The 26274-nt window shown below is 36.4% G+C and overlaps 1 protein-coding gene across 2 annotated transcripts; it reads right to left on the bottom strand.

The window, feature by feature from the left end:
- Window positions 1-745: 745 nt before the first annotated feature.
- On the bottom strand, window positions 746-26274 carry LOC6578197 (NPC intracellular cholesterol transporter 1). 2 transcript variants are annotated; one of them, XM_002004078.4, is made up of 12 exons: window positions 26164-26272; window positions 16141-16258; window positions 15642-15812; window positions 15435-15591; window positions 15305-15381; window positions 13588-13806; window positions 8628-8817; window positions 6083-6402; window positions 5720-6010; window positions 4268-5657; window positions 3289-4155; window positions 746-1095 (listed from the first exon to the last, which is right to left on the bottom strand). In XM_002004078.4, the coding sequence occupies exons 2-12, from the start codon at window positions 16222-16224 to the stop codon at window positions 1016-1018; spliced, it is 3846 nt and encodes a 1281-aa protein (XP_002004114.2). In that variant the 5' UTR covers window positions 16225-16258; window positions 26164-26272; the 3' UTR covers window positions 746-1015. The 2 variants fall into 2 exon arrangements, with proteins under 2 accessions (XP_002004114.2, XP_032584298.1); XM_032728407.2 differs by lacking the exons at window positions 746-1095; window positions 3289-4155; window positions 4268-5657; ... (1 more) ...; window positions 6083-6402; window positions 8628-8817 and adding an exon at window positions 13115-13499 and having other exon boundaries at window positions 26164-26274.

Raw genomic sequence — 26274 nt, 5'->3', positions numbered from 1 at the left:
GCAGCCAATGCGTATTTCTGTGTGCGTGCGTATACCTGCGTGTGTGCGTATGTATGTGCATGTGTTGTTTCTTGTATAAGCAGAAAGACGCGAAGAATTATTTAAATAGCAGTTGCTCAGGGGAGAAGTCTCGATTTGAGCTTTCTTACTTGTTTATAGTAGTTTATAGTTATAGGAGTTTCCACTGTTGCCGTGCTCTTTACTTCTCTCTTTTTACTGGCAGCTGCTTCTTCCTCCAACTTGTGCCATGAGCTCCTGCTATGTTCTAGAACAGCAGTTCGTTCAGATCCGATGCTCCGCTTTTAGTATCCATATTGATACTTTCCTCATTCGCGATGGCGGAGCGCCTGGAAGCAGCGCTTGGATGCATATCAGGGTGCCCGTACTGCTTTAGTGCTTGGAGCATCTGCTACATACAGCGGTTTTTGGAGTTTTTGAATTATTTCCTGCTGCCGGTCTTTTTTGCTTTTTTAGTTTTTGTCAAAGCCCAGCTTTGGGTCAGTGAATCGAGATCTCTTGTGATCTAAAGAGCCCCGACATTAAGCCGCTATCAAAAATGCCAGTGCTTTAGTGGGATGAAGTCTGTTGTAATATTGTCCTAAGAGCCAATTCCACAATGAACTTATGCTGGTGCTGTTGATACGGCCTTCAAGGTGCAAGTAATTCAAATATCTTTCATTCACTTTATTATTTGTAATATAGATAGTAATAATAAAATAAAATAAAGTAATAGTTTCACATTAAATATTGCTGTACATTGTAAACTTTATTCAAAATCTAAATACACAGTTTTTCATGTTATTAAAAGCGGTGTATACATATATATTTACATATAATAATGGTTGATTAAAATTTATCACACCCTAGCCAGATACCATACTTCTTTTTTGTAGAATATAATAATTTGGTTTTTACAAAAATAACTAATAAAAACAAAGATTAACGCTGAATTTCCACATTCGACATTCCTTTGATTTCGCTCTTGATATTTTCAACATTCTTATGAGTAAACAAATTATCTCGTTCCAGATAAAGAAGTTTCCTGCTCACAATTTTCATTGTTTTGAGATTCAAGCCTAGAATTATTAGGTGCACCTAAAGAAATGGAAAATAAGAAATTTATATAAATTGTATATTAAATAGTAAAAAAAATTGAGTATGTGTGTTATATCGTAAGTAAAGATATTAAATATTTTTGAACTCTTATTTTATGATTTTCAGGTGCTTTATTATACGCTGAACGTTGGAAATGGGAAATCAGTGTATAAGGTTTTCTGAAAAGTATGTAACAGACAGAAGGAATCATCGCAGACCCCATAAATATAAATATATTTTTGATCAGAATGACGAGCTGAGTCGATATAGCCCTCTCCGTCTGTCCGTCCGTCCGTATGAGTGCGTCGATCTGAGAAGATATAAGAGCTAGAGAGCTAGATTTCCCAATACTCTGTGGCACTGTGACCGACGAGTAACTCACACACATATATGTGTGTGGTATAGGGACTGGCGGGTAACAAGCGTTTATATTTAAGCACCTGATTGATTGATTGGAGATTTCTATGCCTGGTTAAGCACGGTGTGCAAATTGGAATGCGATTTTCAATCCCTTGCACCTGTATATATATTTACATAAATATGTACCTGTAATATATATGTACATAAATATACAGGTGCATGCAATTAAACAAAAATAATTTTAGGTATTGGGAAGTGCACTTGTCACTATAGTTAGTCAGCGCGCCTAATCAATTAAAAACAGAGCTCACAAATGAGAGTTTTTTCGTATATGCTCTGCTTCGTGTCATAACCGAAAAGCTTGTGCAGACACGATCTCGCTCTGAGCGACACTCTTTATTTTCTTTAGAATCTGTTTCGGTCAGACGCATTGCAATGACTTATTCGTGTGACGCTCTCAAATGAGTGTCGCGTAAAGACTAATACGATTTTCGCTCACACAAAGATTCTCAGCAAAAGACAGTTTGACTAAAAAACTCAACAGAAATTATCTTTGCCTTCGTGTGCATGTAAATACATGTATACATACATAAAGGAACGCAACAATCGCGTGTAATTACCCATACAAACGCAACTGACAGTTTGCTTCATTTAACTCAAGCAAACGATCAGTGTTTGACTTGAGCGAAACGAAAACAGAAATAACTGTCTCGCTCAGAGCGTGAGCAGACCTAAGCCAGACGCCACAAAAACAGTTTCTGTCTGAGTTTTTTTTGATTGTGTCAGTGAAAGACACTTATTTGCAGACAACGAAAAAGCGTTAACAGTTATTTGCGAGCTATGATATAAAACCAAAATCGTTCTCACCGTTCTAAGTTGAGGGAGGCACACGCCAATGTTCATCTCCCATGCATACAAAGACATACACACACGCACATGTAAAGGTACATAGGCATACAAATGCTTCTTCAATTTTCGTGAGCTGCTGCTTGTGCTCACATGCATACATACATATACATATTAGAAAAAAATAAATTGAGCATAGAGGAACCTTTTGTTCAACATTTGACCATCTCGGTAGAGCGCATGAAGCGAAATGATTGTGCTTTCGTATATTTTCGTAGCCCGAACCTAAAAGTGAAGAGCCGAGCAAATACGAAGTGGTCTGGAAGATAACTCCCGAAAACAAGTGTGCAAAACGCTTTATACTACTTGTCCGGTCTATGCGTTCTATGGTTAGTGCTGCAGCGCAGCCCAAGCGCAGTCGCTGCTTACTGCGCAGTTAGCAGAGCCTGTGCTTATGCGTGTGTATAATTTTCAAATTTTACATTGAAAATTATGATATTTTTTGAAATGGATGAAAAAGTATAAATTACATATGTACATCAAGACAATAAACCCCACAGTAAATTAGATATTGACATGTTTTGCGGTATTCAAGATAGAGTTTTAAAGTATATACACATAGTAGTTAATTTGACGGAATTTGTATAGTACATATGGTATTGAGGAGTATAAATCTTTCGTGGCTAATGGGACTTTTACGTTTCATAAGTATATCAAAATATTTACCATTTTATCGAAAAAATTTAAAGTTCATAGATCATATTCAGGGATATATAGCTTTCGAGGTTTATGGATCATTAAGTTTATAGATGGGCGGACGGTCATAATGAGATATATCTAGCGTTGATCAAGAATATGTAAATTTTTAATATTCTGCTAAACGTCATACACATATTCTCATAAAACTATTAAAAAGTCCGTTTTCAATGTGTTCAAGGGAGACAAACATATTTAATTGTTTTTATTAAAAATAATATATGTACTTACCAATATAACTAAGCAAAACTGGTAAAAATATTAAACCATGTGTTGCGCCGATAACTACGATTCCAAAGTACATTCGAAAGTAAAATACTTGAAAGATTTGACTTTTTGCAAAAGCTAAGACTAATATTCCCGCAAACTTTGTGAGAGTTATACCAGAAAATATAGAGCTACCCATTTGTGATAAACTATCGGCAGCCCTTTTTATTTGATTCAATTCTTTTGATAATGAAAAACTGTGTACAAGGTGTGAACAAAACTCTACAGATATTCCTATAGCCATCACAAGATTGACTAAGGATACTGCATTAAGAGATATATTCCAGTAATACATAAGGCCCCCAAGGTTAATAACTATCATTGTTATAGTGATAACTACAACAAGGGCGGAATGTACATCAAAACCCATCAAAATGAATGTTACTATAAATATGGAAAGTATTGAAATTCCTACGCTCTGTAAGGTATCTGACCACATTGTTAAATATTGTTCATAAAATACATAAAATACTGAATAAGGAAAAACTTCGATTTGCATTGCTAAGTCAACTGGTAATCCGTTTGAGACAAGTTGAAACTTTAACATTTGTGTAATATTAGCAGATATTTTTCTAGCTGATTCTAATGCTTCAAAATAGTCCCTGGACGATTTTAATATTGAATGATAAGCCATAAAATATGAACTGTCTATATTGATTTTGTTTTCTTCAAAGCTGTACCGAACAGCCCCATTATAGGCTGCATGTCCTGCTTTAACACATGAATCGTCTGGATTATCTTTTAAAAAAAACGGAAGATATTTTCCAAACTCATGTTCATTGGGCCGCTGAAGGTTATTTTTTTGAATTTCGCAAGTTGAACAGGAAGTATCTGCAATAAATAAAAATAAATTACTATTCATTGCAGTTTACATTTTACAATGTTAATACCAACTGAGACGAATGTTTTAATGGAAAAAATACGATTTAAAGTTATTGCTTACCTTGATGGGGACAGAAACTTCCATTTGTGGGATTATACTTGCAACAGCTTGACGATAAAGCCCAATCAAAGTAATCGTCAATCCAACTAGAAGCTGGGCGAGCAATATATGTTAAATTTGATTTACGACTAGCTAAGTAAATTTGAGTTAAAACACTGTCATCATTGCAATATCGCCCAGAACATACTAAATTTTGGTTCAAGCTGTTCGAATAATCAATATTTCCCTTAAGTACAAAATATACAGGAGGACCAATGTTAAGATGCGCATTTAAGGACTTAAAGTAGTGCAAAACAAAGCTATCCTCAGGCATAGCCAGTTCTTGATTTAGCCCGATGTCAATTTTCGGAACAAATGCTATACTAGTGCAAAGACAACCAAAAAAGAAAACCATTACAACAACTCGAACGAATTTTTTCATTAGAAATGGAACGTAAACACTTCTAAAAAATTTATATAAGAGTCCCTCATTGTTCGGCATTATATCAGACTTTTTACATTTGATAAAACAACATATATCTAAACGGTTTTCATCCTTTCGCTTTATGTCCAAAGTAAACAAGCCAATAAAACAGGTTATTTGTAATATGAAGTCTATTAATAGCGCAACTCCTGCGTATAGCGCAAACGCCTTAACAGCAGGCATATCAGATAAACTACCAAGAAAAAAGCAACAGCTCTCACTTACGGATGTTAATAGCATACTAGGACCTACGCGTCCTAAAACTCGTCCCACCTGCTTTTCCGTTGTTTCATTAGCTCTACGATTATCTCTTTGGTACGTCTGAACTAAGATAAAAATATTATCCACCCCAACTGCCAGTACTAAAAACGGAATAACTTCGACTATAATTAATGTTGCTGGAACTCCAATATATCCAAAAATACCAATCGAAGAAACTACTGATGCTAACACTATAATAACGCCTCCAATACCCAATGTTATTTTACTATCAATAAGGGATCTTTTTAATTCTTGTACATGGCCAAGGGATATTGCTATATAAATGAACATAATAATATATGAAACTAAAACGGTCATTACGTCCGATTGCGACTCTCTATTTAATTCATCCTCAATTGACCGCTCACTTGTAAAAGCTATGTCCATTGATTTACTTTTATTATTTTTTATATAATTTATCATAAACTCAACAAATGTTTTTTCCCAATCTAATGTTTGAACTAGCTTCCCTTTATCATGGTGATTTCTTACCAAAAATGATAAAATTAAAGCGTTAGCTTGCTCATATTTTGTTGACCCTGTAAGTTGTTCACCCTGTTTTAAGAACCCGCCTAATGCAATAGCTGGATCTACTGGTCCTCCATAAGAAGCTAAACATAAATATGGATTACTTATACAGTCATACAATTCATCCAAATATGTTACCTGAAATAAAATGAAAAAAAATTTTGTTTTTTATATATATAGTATGTATTTAATATACTTACATTAAACCCGTTATCCTCATCATTATCATCAAGTCGGCTTACATCATCTTGAAAATAACCCCAGATTGATTGTATAACACAATCAGAAGCTTTTACCATAGTGTTGTCATCTTTCAAGGGAGCATAGCATATATTATGTAAAAAAGTTCCATTCGCCTCGATATTTTGAATCTGTTGCTGTAAGTCTAAGACCCTGGCCAGAAAATCCTTTGCAAATATTGGCCCAAATTTTATTGGCCCGTTCGACGTATTATGCACAATGTATGGTAGGTCTACGGCTTTAATTATTACCTATGCACCAAAATCAATTTTACTTTAACTGTGAAAGTTAAACTTTGCGTTGTAAAGTTTAAAAGAACTTACTTGTTCCATTCTAAAGAAGGGTTCAAATTTAGAATCAAAATATTCTCGCTCTATTCTAGATTTTGAACTTGGCGCAGCCCAAAGTTGTACTGGATCTGTAGTAATTTCCACATACACTATCCCGTATCCAAGCAATGTGACGAGACTGGCGCCTCCAAAAAGAGTCAACCAGGGATAAGTTGCAAAAAATGTACCCAATCTCGTGAATATGTTTTCCAAGAAGTATTCAGTACGAGCACCAAGCTTTTCAAAGTATCGCGGCTGCTGCCTATACATCGAATCGTCGGTTGCACCATCGTTACCGATTTGGAAGTTCTCATCTATTAAAACGAAGATAAAATTTATATTTGTACATTTAACTAAATTAGTAAACACTATACTATACTATAGAATGACTCAATCTTAGGCTAGGTTAACACCCTCCGTGCACATAAGAAAACAAAAACAAGCAAGAAAGCTTTGGTCGAGACTGCTCTTCTACCAGTAAAACCATTGTACATACGGTTAATTACAAGATTAATAACATTTCCCATATTCTTACGCTCAAAGATCTTGGCATTCTCTTGGACTGTAAACTTAATTTCAATCTTCAAACAAATAAGAAGGTTGCAGTCGGGCGATACCGATTGCAGAAGACTCATTCACAGCCCAAACGCTGTCAACCAGAGTATATAGTGCAATTTTCAAGTCTAGTGCGCAACAAAAAACAGGGCATGATCCCATTAAAATTGGAAAATCATCGATAGCTATTGCTATGATCATTGCATCTTTGCATTCAAATTACATACATATAAAATTTATACAATTTTGATTGAAAATGTGAAAATTACAGGGTATTTTTTGAATGCCACACCCCTAAAAAGGCTTGAAAATTATTTTTGGACATCGATAGAGGAGGTTACCAGTAACTCAACTATCCAAATTTGAAGCTTCTAGCTCTTAAACTGCAAGAGATATAAACTTTTGCGGTTTGCCACGCCCCCTATGGGCGGACATATATCTACCCTAGCTCGCTGGACTTGGGTGGTCAACCCGCGTATATATACCAAATCAGGTCATTTGCATCAATAGTGTCCAAATTATAGCCGAATTCGAAAAATCACTATATCTTCAGGCCCGATTTGCCACGTCCCTAAATGGGAATAGACACATAATTTTTCCACCCATCTTTACAGAATTGAAACATCAGCTTACGCTCAAAATTTCAGCATTCTAGGTTTATAACTTTAGGAGATACAGTTTTATCCGATTTGTCACGCCCCCAATGGGCGGAGATATATCCGCCATAGCTCATGATCTTGGTTGGTCGACGCGGACCTACATACATGGTATATCGGTAAATGCATTTACCGATTTGCCATGCCCCTAGTGGGCGGATCAGGAAAATTTTAACACTTTATAAATCGGAGATATACACGAATAAGTATTCCAAATTTCAAGTCTCTAGCTTCAATAGCGCCGAAATAGATTGCGTTCATACGGACAGACGGACGGACAGTAAGACGGACATTGCACAAAACCAATATACTCATTTCACTTTCGTGATTGAGTCAAAAAATAAAACAAAAAATTTTCTTAGCTTTGTTAAACGTTGGTTAAAGGAAATTAAAGATCCCTTTATTAGCAAGCAGTTATTTATTTTGCTTGGGAAAACAGAAAAATGATCAGTATCCTAAGATAGGACTAATCATTGTTCTGTATCTTCCCGAACAACTACAAACGTTTCTTATCGTTTGTTTTCCTTTTCTAACTTTATTTCTTTTTTTGTATACCCTGAACCCATTTTCAATGGGAAATCAAGGTATAATGGTTTTGTTGAAATGTATGTAACAGGCAGAAGGAGGCGTGGCAGTCCCAATAATGTATATATTCTTGATCACGGCGACGAGCTGAGTCGATTTAGCTCTGTCCGTCTGTCTGTCCATCCGTCTGTCCGTATGTATGAACGCGTCGATTTCAGAAGATGCAAGAGCTAGAGACCAATCAAATTTTGTTTAAAAATTTCCGTAATTACAGCGCGGATATCGAGTTTTGCTTTAAAAATCGATAACTCCTCCCGATATTTTTATCGATAAAAACCCTTATCGAAAATCAGTTATTAAATTATATCTCCTACAACTTTAAAGCTAAAGTCTCCAAATTTTCAATGAATATTTATATGCAATTTATACAATTTCGGTCTTTGTTAAAATTGGCCCCCCACCCCACATATTTGAAAAAGGCGTATTTCAAATACTAGAAACTTGTGCCTTGGCAAATGCATGCATATCCATGTTATGATAATCTAAAAGTGTGTGTTTGTGTGTGTGTGTGTGTGCGTGTGCCTTGTGTAAGTAGAAAGACGCGAAAAATTATAGAAAAAGCTATTGCGCGAAGGGTTCAGGGGATCTCGTAGTCGAGCAGTCTCGACTAGAGCTTTCTTACTTTTTTTTTACTTTTTCTCTTTTCTTTACTTTAAGAATTATTTAAATTTATTTATAATATATTATTTTAATATTTATCTTCTTAATAATCTGCATGGTTTCAATAATCACTAACCACTCACCATTTATAAAGTCTTTCGTAAACAAAAATGTTCCCAATAAAAAAACAATGGATCCAACAGTAAATACGACAGTCATAATAACTGTAAAAGCGTCAAATCCTGCAATATTAAATGGTTTGGGTATTGCTTCATCTGGAGACTGAGGGCAAGACAAATCACAATCAGTACATGAACACGCTGGCATTTCGAACTGAAAGAATCATTAAAAAATTCAAATTTTAATCAAGTAATAATTAATAGAATATAATTCAATTTTTATACCCTGAACCCATTGAAAATGGGAAATCAGCAGAGCTTGCAAATGAGAGTTGAGCGTTTTTTCGTTTATTCTCTTCCTCGCATCAAAACCAAAAAAATTGTGCAGACACGTCTCGCTCTCAGCGTCACTCTCTGTTTTCTTTAGCATCTGTTTCGCTGAGACGCAATGCGATCACTCATTCGTGTGACGCTCTCACATGAGTGTCGCGTAAAACTAACACGATTTTCCGTCACACAAAGCCTCTCAGCAAAAAACACTTTGACTAAAAAACTCAGCAGAAAATGTTTTTGCCTTCGTGTGCATGTAAATACACGCATACATACATACAAAACGAACGCAGCAATCGCGCGTGATTACCCATACAAACGCAACTTACCGTTACTTCATTTAACTCAAGCAAACGATCAGTGTTTGACTTGAGGAAACGAAAACAGAAACAACTGTCTACCTCAGAGCGCGAGAGAGCTAAGCCAGACGCGATAAAAACAGTTTCTGTCTGAGTTTTTTTGACTGTGTCAGTGAAAAACACTTTTTTGCAAACAACGAAAAAGTGTTAACAGTTATTTGCGAGCTATGGAAATCAGGGTATAATAGTTTTGTAAAAAGTATGTAGCAGGCAGAAGGAGGCGTGGCAGACCCCACAAAAGTATATATATTCTTCCGTCCGTCTGTCTGTCCGTCAGTCCGTATGTTTGAAATGCGTCGATTTCCGAAGATATAAGAGCAAGAGACTTGAATTTTTTTTAATGGCCATATATACAGCGCGGATGTCGAGTTTGCTTTTATAAATCATCTCGTTAAGTTTTTATCGAATAAAAACATTCAAGTTCAAGTCAGATGCCACTATAGCTAATTGTGAATGATTTTTTCTTTTTAATTTGTCAAATATTCAATATAATATGTAGATCATATGCTGAAAGTTTCATTAAATTTCGTTAAGTCAAAAAATAATAAAATATTTGGCCAATTAACAAACGCACGTGCAGCAGCTACAACAGACTCGTATAAGTGTGCACACATACACTCAAACTTATTCTAGTTAGTTTGGTTTATTTTGCTAGATGGCGCTGCAGCAGTGAATCTATTTCAGCTTCCAAAAATGAGGCGGCGTAGTGACTAGCGGCGTGGCGTTCGATCGAGAAGTCGGGGGTTCGAGACCCGAGCGCGCAGCTGATGTTATTTTTTTTTTAATTGTTTTAAAATATTTATATATTTAATTAAATCGGGTTTCTATTTAATTTATATTATTAAACACACCAAAATTGAAATTTTAACCATACTAAATGTGCGTTTTTATTAGTTTGGTTATTCTAGCAGATTCTTGGAATCACATCAGCAGTTATTTTGGGTCAGTTTTACTAGATGGCGCTGCAGCGGTGAATCTATTTCAGTTTTGCCAACGCAGCTTCCAAAAGAAAGGTGGCGTAGTGCGTAGAGGCGTGACGCCCGATCGAGAAGTCTCGGGTTCGAACCCCAAGCGCGCAACTGATGATAATTTTTTTTAAATTGTTTTAAAAAATGTATATATTTAATTAAATGGGGTTTCTATTTCGTTTCTATATTTAAATACGCAGAAATTGAAATTTTAGCCATACTAAATGTGCATTTTTATTAGTTTGGTTCAGGGTAGTATCTAGTCCAGCTTTCTCGACTAGAGTTTTCTTACTTGTTCATATTCATTTTCGGTAATTCACTTGCGTTACAAAATACGTATTTTAATTGTATAAGTTATTTTTCGAGTCATCTTTAATAATATTTTGATCATAGTTTTTAAAAAATCAATCGGTCACGAAGAATAATACTGGTATTTCTGTGGAATATCTTACAAGCTTATAAAATGTACCTCTATGAGCAATTTACTACCAAATTAACAAAAAATAGAAAACTAATTTATTTAAAGCAAGTAAGAAAGCTCTAGTCAAGAGTGCCCGACTACGAGATCCCCTGAACCCTTCGCGTAACTGATATTTCATGCATATTCGCATATGCACACAAACACGCACACACACAGGCATATGTACGCATGCATAAACACGCATTGGCTGCAGTGTTGGCTTACTATGGGAATTTAATTGTTCAATAACTTTTCTTGTGGATGGACTATCTTCATGAAACTATAAAATTATGAATATATGTGTATTTTGAATTTTTCAAAAATTTATATTGGGTAATGAGCAGATGAAATTTTTATTTGGTACATCTTTAGAGCTAAAGACGCCAAATTTTTAATGTAGATTCATATATACTTTATAGAATTTTTGTTGAAATGTGTACGTATCCTAGCACATTGTAAGAATTAAAAATATTGATGAATTGGGTTTGCATTGTCTTTGAATTGTTTTTAAATTCAGCAGAAGTTTTTTCGATTTTACTACTATGACCTCGAGCAGTTTAGTAGCGGCAGTGGCTAAGTAGATGCACACTATGTTAGAAGTTCTAGTCCCGCCGATATTAACTGTTTTTATATCGGCAAGTTAGCGGTAAGAATAATAGAAATAAAGAGAGAGGAACCTAAAGAAGAGTACAAATCATTTTTCTACATATAGAAGCTCGAGCCTCCATTCACACCTAACTAATACGACGGGGCTTATACCCGTTCATATTCGAAAGTAGAACAGTAGAACTACAACAGCAATTAAAATATATACATATATAATATATAAGTTCCTATATACAGTGCTTATCATAATTATAGCCCACCAAGCAACTTAAACTTTGGGCCAGTTTTAACATTTTATGGTATTTCAAAAATAAATTTTACAGCACTTTGTAGACAGGAGCATTTTCAGTAGAATTTATCGAAATTTTTGTTCAGCTTATGGAAAACTAAGAAAAAAACCGTTAACGTTTGCTCTGTGTAGCATTTTTGTGTATCATAATCATAGCCCACTCTTGCAAATTTAAGTTTATTAAGTGCGGAACATACTTTTGGCTTTACAGACATTGTAATTAAGTAAATTTAGGTAGTTTTTAAAAGATGCCACTAGGAAAACAAATATCTTATTATGAAAAGGGCCGTATTTTCTCACTTTTCGAGTCAGGAGAGTCTATTTCGAGGATTTTACGAATTTTGAAAAAAAGTCAAAGTGTAATTACAATTTTTTTGGATAACCCTGAAGAATAAGGATCAAGAAGACGTACTGGGTGAAAACCGTTACTAATTGCTCACGATATACGCAAAATTGTTAAGAAAGCAAGCAACAGCTCAACCGCTTACACTGCGTTGGCCTCACATATGAGCGAATCTATGTCAGCGATAACTGTTTGGCGAGTACTTAAGAGCTCAGGAATCATAAAGAGGTCTTAACTGACCAAAGCACTCATGTTGCTAAGTCGCCACAAGGTTGCTCGACTTGATTTTGCCGAAAGGCATACTGCGACAGATATGACATACGCATGTTTGAATCATCGTCTTTTGGCTTACAGTATATTTATAAATTTTTACCCTAACAGGTCATATTTTCTGATGGGAAGTTTAACCTGGATGGTCCTGATGGGTTTGATTCTTATTAGCATGATTTGAGAAAGGATCCTTTGTTTTTTTTCAAGGACAGACTTTGGAAGTGGCTCCGTCATGATTTGGAGTACATTTTGCTCATTTGGTACCTTGGAATTGAAGTTTGTAACGAGCCGAATGAACAGTGAAGTAGTGAGTGAATAGTTAAGTAAATTGAAGTAGTTAGTGAATTACGTGCAAAACCAATGGTTTTCCAACTGGATAATGGCAGAATCCATGCGAGCAGACGTACAATGGAGTGTTCGGAGGAATTTTATGTTGATCTCCTTGACTGGCCAGCATATTTTTCAGATCTCAACCCTATATAAAATTTCTGGGGTAATCTTGTAAGACGTGTGTATGCCAAGAATCGCCAATTGGAGACAGTTTGATATCTTAAAACACAAATTCTAAATGAATGACAAAGTTACGAAAAGGCCCATTTATCAAATTTAGTGGTTTCAATGAGGAAGAGAATTTTTGAGTTAACTAAGGCAAATGGAAGCCGGACTAAGTATTAACATTAGTTTTTCCATCAATCCGCAACGAATTCGGATTTTTTTAACAAAATATGACTATGGGCTATAATTTTGATACAGCAAATGGGAGCTGTTTTTCTTTGTTTTTTTTTTGTTTTTTTTCTTATTTTTAAGAAGTCGTTATCAAATCGTTAATTTTAAGTGAACAAGTTTTTTGCCATTTATAATTGAAACATTGAACTACTCATTTTTGAAGATTTTGAGGAAATATGCCATTTGGGAAAAATTTTCAGCCGATTCGTTTAAGTGGATTATAAGTGGGCTATAATTATGATAAGCACCGTACTGCAGCCCAAGCGTAGTCGCTGCATATGTATATATGTGTTCATGTGAGTTTGTATCTGAAAGAAGTGCAGAATGATTGGAATATCAATACTTTATTGGATTCAGGGCATCTCGTTGTCTAGCAGTCTCGACTAGGGCTTTCTCAGTTTTTTATCTTTTGTTTTTCACAAACATCCTACTCAATTGTTGTGCGACTTCGAATACCGCGTGAAATTTTTAATTTGTAGAAAATATTTTTAAGTTTAATTAAAAATCCAGATCTTTCGGGCTTTATTGTGGGTGAAAATCAATTCCTGAAAATGTTTCTGTTAAAGTTAGCTCACACATGCCAAATTCTATGTACACAAAAACAAAACCTAAAACTCGTCGTATAAAACTTACATTTACAGATTCATTACAGGGTGTTGTTTTTGGATTAATTGGAGTAATCCCATTCTTTGTCGAGTTTGTTGAATGCTGAATATATGTTATTTGGAATGGAACATATATATTATTTGCATCTCCCATATAATTGAACCACTTTGTAGGACTACATCGTGATGCTGGATAAGCTCCGCACATTAGATCTAGTGCTAATTGACCGGTTTGTGGAACTGATACCTAAAATAAAAATGATTATTAGTCCTTTTTCCAATTAGTCTTTCTAAATTTTATATATTAACATTATTTTTAATATATACTAATAATATACAAAAACACAAATTGGATTGCGTTCTGTCTTGTATAACTGTATTGTTTATCAATGTCACATCATATCACATCTGGTGTTTCGTCATTAATATATTTATAAAAAAAAAAAAGTAAGAACGTTGCAGTCGGGCGTAACCGACTGCGGAATACTCATTCACATCCCACCAGAAATTTATTAGCTAAGTTTTGCTCTAATACTGTAGAAAATTCAGTTTTTCCCGATTTGCCACGCCCCTACTAGGCGTAGATAACTCATTTTCTGTCAGTTCTTAGAACGAGCTAACGGTAATTTATTAGCTAAGTTTTGCTCTAATACTGTAGAAAATTCAGTTTTTCCCGATTTGCCACGCCCCTACTGGGCGTAGATAACTCATTTTCTGTCAGTTCTTAGAACGAGCTAACGGTACACTAACTGCAAAATTTAAATGCGTACGCTTCAAAAATGTGAAAATTACAGGGTATTTGTCGATATGCCACGCCCCTAAAAGGGCGTGAAAATTATTTTTGGCTCATCGATAGAGGAGGTTACTAGTAACTTAACTATCTCAATTTGGTCTTGGGTGGTCAGTCCGAGTATATATACAACATCTGAGGTCTCTAGAATCAATAGAGTCCAAAATATGCCACGCCTCTAATAAGCGTAGACATATAATTTTTTTTACATTAGGCTTTATAGAATCATTACATTAGCTTAAGTGCAAAATTTCTGTCTTCTAGCTGAAAAACTCTCCGATTTGCCACGCCCCAATGGCTCGTAATAGCTCGTTATTTGACTGGTCGACGCGGATATACATTGAACATTTCAGCTTTCTATCTCTTCAACTAATATGATTTCTGGTATATCGGAAAATGCATTTTCATATTTGCCACGCCACGCCCCCAGTGGGAGGATCGGGAAAATTTACACTTTATAAATCGGAGATACACGAGTATGTGTTCCAAATTTCAAGTCTTTAGCCTCAATAGCGCCGAAATAAGCTGCGTTCATACGGACAGACGGAGGGACAGCAAGACGGACAATGCACAAAACAAATATACTAATTCACTTTAGTGAATGAGTATAATAATACACACATTTGAATACATGCGTTCACATGTGAAGAGAAAAACTATCGGAGTTCATTCAAAAATAGAATTCTCAAATTGAGCTTTATTGCAGCTACATGCAGCATTATTTATATTTTATATTTCCAATAGTCTTCTATAGTAGTAATGCTGCATGCGTGGACTAGATATGTAGTAATTTATTTTATGAATTACAAAATAGTTTACCGGTGTCATTAATCACAATATTCCGAGAAAAAAATCTTGAGTATTGTATGAACCAATAAAAAATGCCCAACGTGTTTCGAATTGACTTCCATCTGGTATTCTTAGTTTAAAATAATAACTTTAAACTATAACCCACCTGGGAACATGACTTATAAGTCCTATTGATATACTCTTCTGTTACGTGTAAATCCAAAGAAGTTACATAAAGATCACCTGAAATTTAGTTAAAATTAATATTTGATATAATATGAAATAAACAGTAGTACCTTCATCATTTGTCTTTGTAGCAGCAGCTCTAGAGAATTTTGATTGATTTGGAGAGCATGTCAATTCGCAAATATGACGGGCCAAATTGGTCATACATGATGGGCAACGTTCTAAAATTGCCGCAGCGAGTTTAATGTTCTCATTCAATATTTTTACCTAGTATAGAATATTAGTGTATTTTCAATAATAAATATTTATTAAAATACCTGATCTACGTCACAGCAAAATTTTTTTTCCTCAGCTTGAAGTAAAAAGCTGCACCTTTCTGTTAACAACTTCAGTCCATCTTCAGGCATCTCTTTTGGAGTGCCATTATAGGAACAATATTGATTATGATTCAAGGCATCCGTGTTACAAACTCCATACCAGACACAATCCTAAAAAATATTTATTCGATCAAATTTGATGTCAGAGTGGCCGCGATAAGCGATGCGATGCTATAAGCGATAATTATCGCAGCGATCTGCAAAGCGATGACATGATAGTGAAATTTATCCGCAACGAGAGAAACATAGCGAGTGCTCAAATTGTAGTCATTGTGAGTGCTCAAATTTTAGTCTCATTCGCAACGTTTTTGGGAAAAAAAAAACAACAACATTGAATATATCCAAATTTAACACGAATGTCCATCAATTATTTAAAGCGTTTTCAGAGTAAAGCCGCTTTCGCAGAAACTTATTTATTATTGTTTATTTTATAACTTACTTGTTTTGATGCACAAAATAACGAAACAAATATCCAAAATATGAAAATTTTCACTACAGCTGTTGTGTGCCGTTGTATAATCATTTTGCAGTTGAATCAAATATTTTAAGTATTATATCTAAAATAAAATAAGGAAATACATAAATTTATTAATCTATGCATTTATGCATAATTGAAATTGTGAAATTTTACTGGTTTATAATTTTTAATTTTAGGTTGTTAGATGGTATTGAGGAATGGACAACAGTCCACTACATCAAATCAAATAGCACTGTTTTATCTAGTATACTGTTATATCTAGTATGCTGTTTTGTGTAGTATACTGTTTTGTGTAGTATACTGTTTTATATAGTATAGGGACATGCATACTTAAGTAGATCGCTCATTATTGCAGCTTATTATCTACGACTGGAAACCTTAAAAAATTAGTTGGCTAGTATGCTGGTACTCTTACTTAAACCTAATTTTATTTAAAGATCAACAAGTTTCCCAACGGTTCAAAGCATAAATTTATACGAATATTATATAACAAGTAAGAAAGATCTAGTCGATTACGAGATCCCCTGAACCCTTCGAGCAATTGATATTTCAATAATTATTCGCACATGCACACACACGCACAGGATAGCTCAATACCTATTGATCGCTTGGACCAGCTTATGGTGGACAGCAAAGAGCTACGGTTGTTCTTCCAATTGGGAGAGCCAAAACTCTGCTCGAGCTGTCCAAAATTTGATTAGGATGGGTTGTATGCCGTATCCGAGCCGTGGACCAGCCTAAACGCTGTTTCAAGTGCCTCGATTATGGACATCTTGCAGCCAACTGCGGCAGCGACTGTGATTTAAAGGGTGCCTGTTTCAGGTGTGGAGAGATGGGTCACAGTGCAAAAGCTTGCAACAAGTTACCAAAATGTAGCCTCTGCGTCCGAAAAGGCAAAAAGCAGACGGACCACTTAGCAGGCATCTTCAAGTGCCCATCCTACCGTGAAGCTGCGCGTTAAATGAAATGTTAAGGTTCAGCTTAGCTTAAATCATTGTGTTGCTAGAGCAGACCATACGGGAAAAATGTATAGACGTAGCCTTTCTCAGCGAGCCCCATCACCTGCCATAGGACATGGTCAACAAACGCTAATGGCAAGGCTGTGTTATGGGTATGTGGCAACTTAACGAATGTACTTTCGAATGTTAAGTCATTTAATGGGTTCGTACGTGGCCGATACGGTATCTTATGGCTCTACAGTTTCTACCTGACTCCCAGGTGCTTGACGAGCTTGCCGAGGGTGCTAGGGGTCGGAAGGCCATTATAGCAGGAGATTTTAACTCATGGGCGTTAGAATGGGGTAGCCACACAACAAATGCCAGAGGCCGTATCCTGCTGGAGATCTTCGCGACACTGGATGTTGCACTGGTCACGAGTTCACCTTCAGTCACGGGCTACGTGAGCCACCTGCCAGGGCGTCAACCTTGTGGAGAGAATCGTATCGGCTGGATACTTTTGATCCCGCGGCCTTTTCAGAGGCCATTCAGTCTCTGGGCACAATTGTTAATGCTGAGGGCAGTTCACGCGACAACAAGAGCCTACGTTTTGGTGGAATGCACAAATAGGTGACATTCGACGCCAATGTATTCAGGCGAGAAGAAGCTATCAACTATTAGCTTACCAGGCAGCTAGAAGACAGTTGAAGAAGGCCATTCGGGCAAGCACAAGAGAATGTTTCTTAGAGTTGTGTGACTCAGCCGAATATGACCCCTGGGGCAGAGCATACAAGATAGTAGTTAAAAAACTATACGCAGGTAAACAGGTGCAGCCTACGGATCGCTTGGAGCTTAAATCGATTATGGAAACGCTCTTTCCAGAAAGATTAAGCTCAATGGGCACTCAAATTGTTTTAGTTACAGAAAGAAATCTTAGTAGCTCTCAGAGGTCTTAGAACTAAGACAGCTTTAGGGCCGGACAGGATCCCAAATCGTGCGCTAAAGCTAGCCCTCGCCTTGCACCCTAGTACGTTTGCCGAATTATACAACGAATGTTTAATTCAGGAGACGTTCCCTGCAACCAGGAAAACCCAGATCTTGGTATTGCTACCCAAGGCTGGCAAACCACCAGAGGAGCCATCTTCGTATAGACCAATCTGTCTCTTAGACACCATGGGAAAGGTGTATGAGAAACTGATTTGCTCTAGACTGGAGACTGCTATTGTTAGCGCCGGAGGCCTGTCACCTAACCAATTTTGTTTCCGGAAGGCCCGGTCAACAACAGATGCACTAGAAAAAGTTGTTGGCCTGGCAACTTCCGCCATCCAAGGCACCAGATGGAGGCACGGGACGAAGCAATACTGGATCATCGCAACCTTGGATGTAAAGAATGCCTTTAAGACAGCTAGTTGGGATATGATACTGGATGCCCAGTCACAATATAATATCCCTAAATATCTAAAAGAGATAATAAAGAGCTACTTCAGAGGAAGAACACTGGTATACAACACGAGTGAGGCTCCCCAAACTCATACAGTGTCAGCTGGAGTCCCACAAGGTTCATTGCTGGGACCTCTCCTATGGAATATTATGTACGATGGCGTACTGCGCTTGGAACTTCCAGCAAGTGCGCACACCATTGGCTTTGCTGATGATGTAGCTGTCGTCACCATAGGCAAGGAGCTTAAAGATACTGAGGATATGTGCAGCGCAAGTATCAATCGCATACGAAACTGGTTGACAGGACCTGGGCTCGGGCTAGTGGCACACAAAACCGGAGTCGTCTTTGTCAGCAGTCGCAAAAGAGTGGAAACTCCCAATATAAAGATCGGCAGCGTCACCATTGCGTCAAGGACGATAAAATATCTTGGTGTCATGATGGACACAAGATTAACTTTCCGCGAGCACTTAGAATATGTGCATAAAAAGGAAGCTGATTCTTGTAGAGCTCCCAATTATGCTTAACACACGGGGACCAAAACAGCAACGACGTGTCTGTCATCCTCTATGCTGCGCCAATATGGTCAAGAGCAATGGCAACGCCGAGCTACAGCCGGGGCGCCACCTACAGACTAAGCGTAATCAAAGTCTGCTGCACGCTCAGAATAGTCTCTGACGACGAGGCGCTCGTCAGAGCCGGCATGGTGCCTTTGGAAGACTTAGTCGCCGAAACCGTCGCACGGAATGAACACGAGCCTATACGACGCAATGATATCAGAGCGAACAACATTGCACAATGGCAAAGAAGGTGGAACAGCTCAACTAAAGGGCGGTGGACACATTGCTTGAGCAATGGGTAAACCGGGACATGGATGTTTTCGGAGCTACTTGGAGCGCTTTGGACAAGATGAAACCGACAAATGCTCTTGGTGCGGACGAGGTCTGATGAAGGACGCCAACCATGTCTTATTCGAATGTGGACGCTTCTTAGAGGAGAGGCACCGTCTGGAAGAAACAGTGGGCCGCTCCATTAGAGCGGACAACATGGTCAACGTAATGCTGGAATTGGAGGCAGCTTGGAAACTTATAACTCCTTCGCGGCCACAATTATAATGGAGTTTCGCAGAATCGAGCGAAGACGTGCTGTCCCTGGCTAAGGGAGTGCAAAGTGCTTGCGAAGCAATGCTTTACGGCCGTCTCTAGTATTTGAAATACGCCTTTTACAAAAGTGAGGGTGAGTGGATGAATTAGGAGTGAAGGGTAAATTTTAACAAAAATCGAAATCGAATAAAATGCATATAAATATATATTTACAATTTGGAGACTCTAGCTTTAAAGATGTAGGAGATATAATTTTATAACAGATTTTCGATAAGGTTTTTATCGATAAAATAGTACGGGATGAGTTATCGATTTTTGGAGATAAACTCTATATACGGATATTTTTAAAAAACATTTGAAGTCTCTAGCTCTTATATCTTCTGAAATCGACGCGTTCATACATACGGACAGACAGACGGACAGGGCCACATCGACTCAGCTCGTCGCCCTGATCAAGAACTGATATTTCAATAATTATTCGCAAATGCACACGCACACGCACACACACAACCATACGCACGCACGCTTAAACACGCATTGGCTGCAGTTTTCTTGTGGATGTACTTTCTTAATGAAACTTTCAGATTATGATTATTACATGAATAGGCATGCATTTGCCAAAGCACAAGTCTCTAGTATTTGAAATACGCCTTTTACTAAAGTGAGGGTGAGGCGTGAATTAGGAGTCAAGGGTAAATTTTGACAAAAATAGAAATTTTATAAAGTGCATATTAACCTACATTACAAATTTGGAGACTCTAGGTTTAAAGATGTAGGAGATATAATTTTTTAACTGATTTTCGATAAGACTTTTAATCGATGACAAAATAAAGGGGCAAGTTATCGATTTTTGAAGCAAAACTCGATATCTTCGTGGTATACTTGGACCTAGGAAAAAAATTTAAAGTTTCTAGCTCTTATATCTTCTGAAATCGACGCGTTCAAACATACTAACAGACGGACAGACAGACGGATAGGGCCAAATCTTTTCAGCTCTGATCAAGAATATATATACTTTGTGGGGTCTGCCACACCTCCTTCTGCCGGTTACATACATTTCAATAAAATCATTATGCCCTGATTTGGGTTCAGGGTATAAAAACCATCATGTTAGCTACGAGATGATTTGGGTGCACTGCCAGTCTATGCGCATATCTGGTAGTATCTTTCAATCTGTTCTGTAATTGTTGGAATTTAAGTTCTTAAGTCGGATTAGGTTTCTCGCGAACCAGAAAGCTACAGCCCATCTTCTTAATGCTTTATTTTGTAAGACAAATGCTGCAGGGTCTTAGCATCCAATCCAGTTTTCTAGTCATATTTTGCATATGTTGAACACCTGACTTATATGTTCCATATATGCCATATATGTTTTCTCTTCCTCCATAGGCCTGATAGTGCTTACGTACATATTTTCTTTTGAGAGCCGCAGCTAGTTCCCCCGCGTAGTGCCAGTATTTGATACTAGTTAGCTTAGCTTAGTTATTACAGCCATTAGGATGGTCAATATATTTGCCCGCTGGCTTTCTATAAATATATCGCATTGCTTTCAATTCGGCATTAATTACTAGCTTCAAACTAGCACACACACACTTTTTTCGAGCATTACGACCCCAAACAACTTCGTAGTTGCTCGGCTCTTCACTTTTAGGTTCGGTTCGCACAATTATTTCACTTCATGCGCTCGACCATCTCGGTCTGTTGAACAAAGATGCCTCTATCCCAGTGGCGACGAGCTAAATGAGGTTGGCCGAGATAATGCATTAAATACGAGACGTAAAGTAATGCATTACCTATGAGATTTTTTTCAGCGCATTTCTAATGACCAATATTAAAACGACTACTCGTACGAATCGTGCTTTGGTCAACTTCGTTTTTGTATGCCCCTTCACCTCTATCAACCAATGATTTTCGTCTTCGTTTGCTTTCTTTCTTTATGCCTATTCCTTTTCTGCGTATAGTGTTAATGTGTGAAAATACAAGTGCATAATGGTATACATATGGGACACGCCACTTTTCAGATTTTATTGTGCTGTGTGGACGTAATTTGAAGGAATGCATTTCGCAGTGCTCTGTCTGGCCTGTATAAATCATCTTAATTTTATTTTTAATGACAAAAAATGAATAATGTTTAATTAACAGATGCCATTAAAAAGAGCTACATCACAACTATCAGAAACTGCATTCGGGTTCAGAAAGGTCGGCTGGCGAAGCACAAAACAATAAAACAACGAATTAATATTTAGTTATGTAAATATAGACTGAGTGAATTTAGATTTTAAGAATGTAAATAATATTTAGCTAATACGACATAATAAATTATAATTATTATCAATTTAAATAAAAGATGCTACAATACGGAATCGTTTCTATATTTTAATTACTAATCAATTATATCTGCAATTACATTGCACAGATGGTTACACATTACTAATCCATAGGCGATTTTGAAATTGTATAATGCGTTTTCTTCAGGCTGCGGAATTTCTGCATTACAATATTTAACAAGTAAGAAAACTCTAGTCGAGAGTGCTCGACTAGATACTACCCTGAACCCAACATATAAAAATGCCCATTTAGTATGGTTGAAATTTCAATTTCGATGTATTTAAAAATATAAATAAAATACCAAACTCATTTAATAAAATATAAAAATATTTTGAAACAATTAAAAAAGTTCACATCAGTTGCACCGATCGGGATTCGAACCGCGACTCCTCGATCAAGCGTCATGCAGCTAACACACTAGGCCACCCCACTCCTGCTAGTGGCGCTGGCAAAACTCAAATAGATTCACTGCTGCAGCGCCATCTACCAAAACTAAACGAAACTAACTGCTGATGTGATTCTAAGAATCTGCTAGAATAACCAAACTATTAAAAACGCACATAAAGTATAGTTAAAATTTCAATTTCGTTGTAATTAAAAATATAAATTAAATAGAAAACTCATTTATGAAAATATGAAAATATTTTGAAACAATTAAAAAAATTCACATCAGTTGCACCGATCGGGATTCGAACCGCGACTCCTCGATCAAGCGTCATGCAGCTAACACACTAGGCCACCCCACTCCTGCTAGTGGCGCTGGCAAAACTCAAATAGATTCACTGCTGCTGCGCCATCTACCAAAACTAAACGAAACTAACAGCTGATGTGATTCAACGAATGTTTCTAGAAGAAGTTTGAATGTATGTGTGCACACGCATACGATGCTGTTGTAGCTGCTGCACGTGCGTTTGTTAATTGGCCAAATATTTGATTATTTTTTATTAATTTTTTACTGAACGGAATTTAATGAAACTTTCAGCATATGATGTACATATTATATTGAATATTTGAGAAATTTAAAAAAAAGAAAAATCATTCACAATTAGCTATAGTGGCATCTGATTTGAACTTGAATGTTTTTACTCGATAAAAACATAACGAGATGATTTATCGAATTTTAAAAGCAAACTCGACGTCCGCGCTGTATATACGGTCATTTTAAAAAAAATTCAAGTCTCTAGCTCTTATATCTTCGGAAATCGACGCGTTCAAACATACGGACAGACGGACAGACAGACAGACGGACAGGGCCAAATCGACTCAGCTCGTCGCCCTGATCAATAATATATATACTTTGTGGGGTCTGCCACGCCTCCTTCTGCCTGTTACATACATTTCAACAAAACCATTATACCCTGATTTCCCATTTTCAATGGGTTCAGGGTATAAAAAGTATACGCTTGGGTAATGGAGAACCGAAAGAAACTTCGTCACTTTATTATCATGCATTATAACATTCAATTATTTCATAAAACCGGTAGAAAACGCGCCCATTTGTTAATAAAGTAATGCACACAGGAGAGAAGTAATCCATGAGTAATGGACAAAATAATGGACATTTCCACTATTGAGTACATATTCATATTTGAGAGAGTAGAGAGTAGAGAGCAGAGAGAGAGAGAGAGAGAGAGAGAGAGCAAGAAACGAAAAGATTGCGCTTTCGTATATTTTCGCCGAACCTAAAAGTGATGAGCCGCGCAAATATGAAGTTATCTAGGCTCGAAAAAAGTGTACAAAAATCTTTACACTACGTTTCCGGTCTATGGTTAGTGATATTATTAGGCTGCAAACATAGTGCGCGCTGAGACGAAGACGAAGACGAAACGCAAGCAATCAGCTTCAAACTGCTGATATTCTACTTATTCTGCACTTCTTTTATGCACACATGCATACACATGCATCCACACGTACATATAAGCACGCGCTCTGCTAACTGCGGTGTCGCTGCAGTGAGGTCAATATTATGAGGATTTTATTGTTGAATAGTTTCTTTTGTAGAAAGACTATCTTTATGAAACTTTCAGAGCGTGATTATAAATAAAAATTTAAATACTATCACCATTTTTATGGCTGTAAACATAATTAAGGAACGTGTCTCTGCTTAATCCTCTTTTCTTTGAACTTTCCGATATACTTCTTGGTTTGTTGCTTAAAAATTTTTCTCCCTCTGTCATGTGCGTGTTCAGATCTTCTAAATCTAACATTGTATAATGGTATAGAAATTACTTTAACAATATCTTTTGCGTTTGATGGAGTCGTTTCAATTGGCTTTCATAATATTCTCCATTTGGAGTTAATTATGCCAAATGCACATTCCACACACCTTCGCGCTCTGGACAAACGATTATTAAAATATTCATTTTCCAATGTTAGATTTCTTCTGGCATATGGTCGAAGTCCAGTTAGGGAATTCCCAAAAAAGCAGCCTCATACTATTGCACTTGATCCGCCATATTTAAGGGATTTTTTGTATATCTAGGATTGAATTCTGAGTTCTGTGGATGTCTCACGTAGGACCGCGATCCTTTTCCACTAAAAATTAGCATCTTACTTTCATCAGACAAAAGTATGTTTCTCCATTCCAGCGCAGACCAATTTTTGTGTTTCCCTTGCAAACGCCTTCCGTTTGGAAATGTGTTTTATATTCAAATATGGTACTTTTCTTTAACGGAAAGTGTTCAAATCGTGATGTCTTAAATATTTCCATACTGTTTGGTCCATTGCTGATATGTTTAGGTCCTTTTTCAGTTGAGTAGCCGACTTAAAAGGATCCTTTTACTCTCGTAAAAGAGTCGAGTGACATGATTGATTGTGGATCATTTTATTTGAACAACCCATCAAATGACCAACTTTCCTGTGAGAATTTCGAGTTAAAATCAACTTTTTAATATGATTGGGTTGTTCGGTGGGGTAATGCTTTTCACGACCCATTTTTTTTTTTTTTTTGGCAAATTTTCACAAATTCTGAAAATTTTTTAATCAAAATAGATATATAAACAACAAATCTCATCAATAATAATAATAATAATCTGCGAAAAATACAGATTTTCACTCGAAAATGGTTAGTGGTGCTATTATTTTTTCGGCATTTTTACGACTTTTTTGAGCATTTTTATATAAAAACGATTAATATTTTTGGGATAATTCTTGCTTGTTGCGATTATTAATTGTTTTCTGCTTATATACAAGCTGTATGTACTTGATAGAATTTCGATTTTTGCTATTATTCACCCCACACTCCTTGCCTATAATTTGTAAAAAGCGTATTTCAAAAACTAGAGACATGAGCTTTGGCACATGCATAGGGTGACTATCTGGGCCGGAGCCCATTCCGGGACCGTCCACAACTACCAATCAAAACAATAGAATCGAAACAATAGAAAACCGGGACAATTTCGTGTCAGGGTGGAACACCAGGACATTACCTCCAAAAGCAGGACATGTCCCGGAATTCCAGGACGGATGGTCACCCTACACATGCACGCATTTTAATGATACAATCACAATATAAAAGTTTCATGAAGAGAGTACATCCACAAAAAAAGAATTATTAAAATATCAGTATCAATTCCACTTCGTGAACAGGTGAAATACAGATTACAGACAGAACATTTGACTTATCAAGAATAGCAATCCCAATAATGACTCTTACTTCGGGTACAATTGAACCTAAAATTGTGTTTACTTATAGGGTAAAATTGTATTAGCTTAGGTACAATAGTACCCTAAGTACACACATACATATGTACATATATATATTTTGTGGGTACAATTGTACAATATATACATATATGTTTGTATATATATCATATACATATTTATATATTTATGTATATATATCATATACATATGTATGTATTTATGTATGTATGAATATAACAAAGTGTGTTACTTTAGCGGAAGAATTGAGCTGCTTAGGATATATTACATATATGTATGTACATACATACATATGTGTGTAACGCATATTAAACTACTAAGCTATCCCAATGTTATCCGTAAACAATGTGAGTCATGCTTATGATTATTCATTTGTAAAACATGCCTATGTAAATATTTTGATCACGGACAATTGCAAGTGTCACTTTGCACTTTGCGTTTCATATATTATTGTGGGTAAGGATCAATTTTATTAACAAATATCAAAGAACTTAAAACAATAGTAATATAAATTGCTTACACAACTGTAATATCAAACAATCATAGGCACTTAATTGTATTGAAGCAATCAACTTTATAACATTCGACCTTTTCAATTTACTCAGTTCACTATATATATAAATACTTCATA

Source organism: Drosophila mojavensis, unplaced genomic scaffold, assembly GCF_018153725.1.
Source record: "Drosophila mojavensis isolate 15081-1352.22 unplaced genomic scaffold, ASM1815372v1 contig_108, whole genome shotgun sequence".
Taxonomy (NCBI): Eukaryota; Metazoa; Arthropoda; class Insecta; order Diptera; family Drosophilidae; genus Drosophila; species Drosophila mojavensis.
This window is presented reverse-complemented; position numbering and strand designations above follow the sequence as displayed.

What these genes read in the sequence shown, in the direction of transcription:
- LOC6578197 (XM_002004078.4), bottom strand. Translation starts at nt 16,224, where the DNA reads ATGATTATACAACGGCACACAACAGCTGTAGTGAAAATTTTCATATTT. An exon ending in CTTATAAGTCATGTTCCCAG is followed by an intron (nt 13,807 to 15,304) that starts GTGGGTTATAGT and finishes TTTTTATTTTAG; the next exon opens with GTATCAGTTCCACAAACCGG. An exon ending in ATGAGGATAACGGGTTTAAT is followed by an intron (nt 5,658 to 5,719) that starts GTAAGTATATTA and finishes ATTTTATTTCAG; the next exon opens with GTAACATATTTGGATGAATT.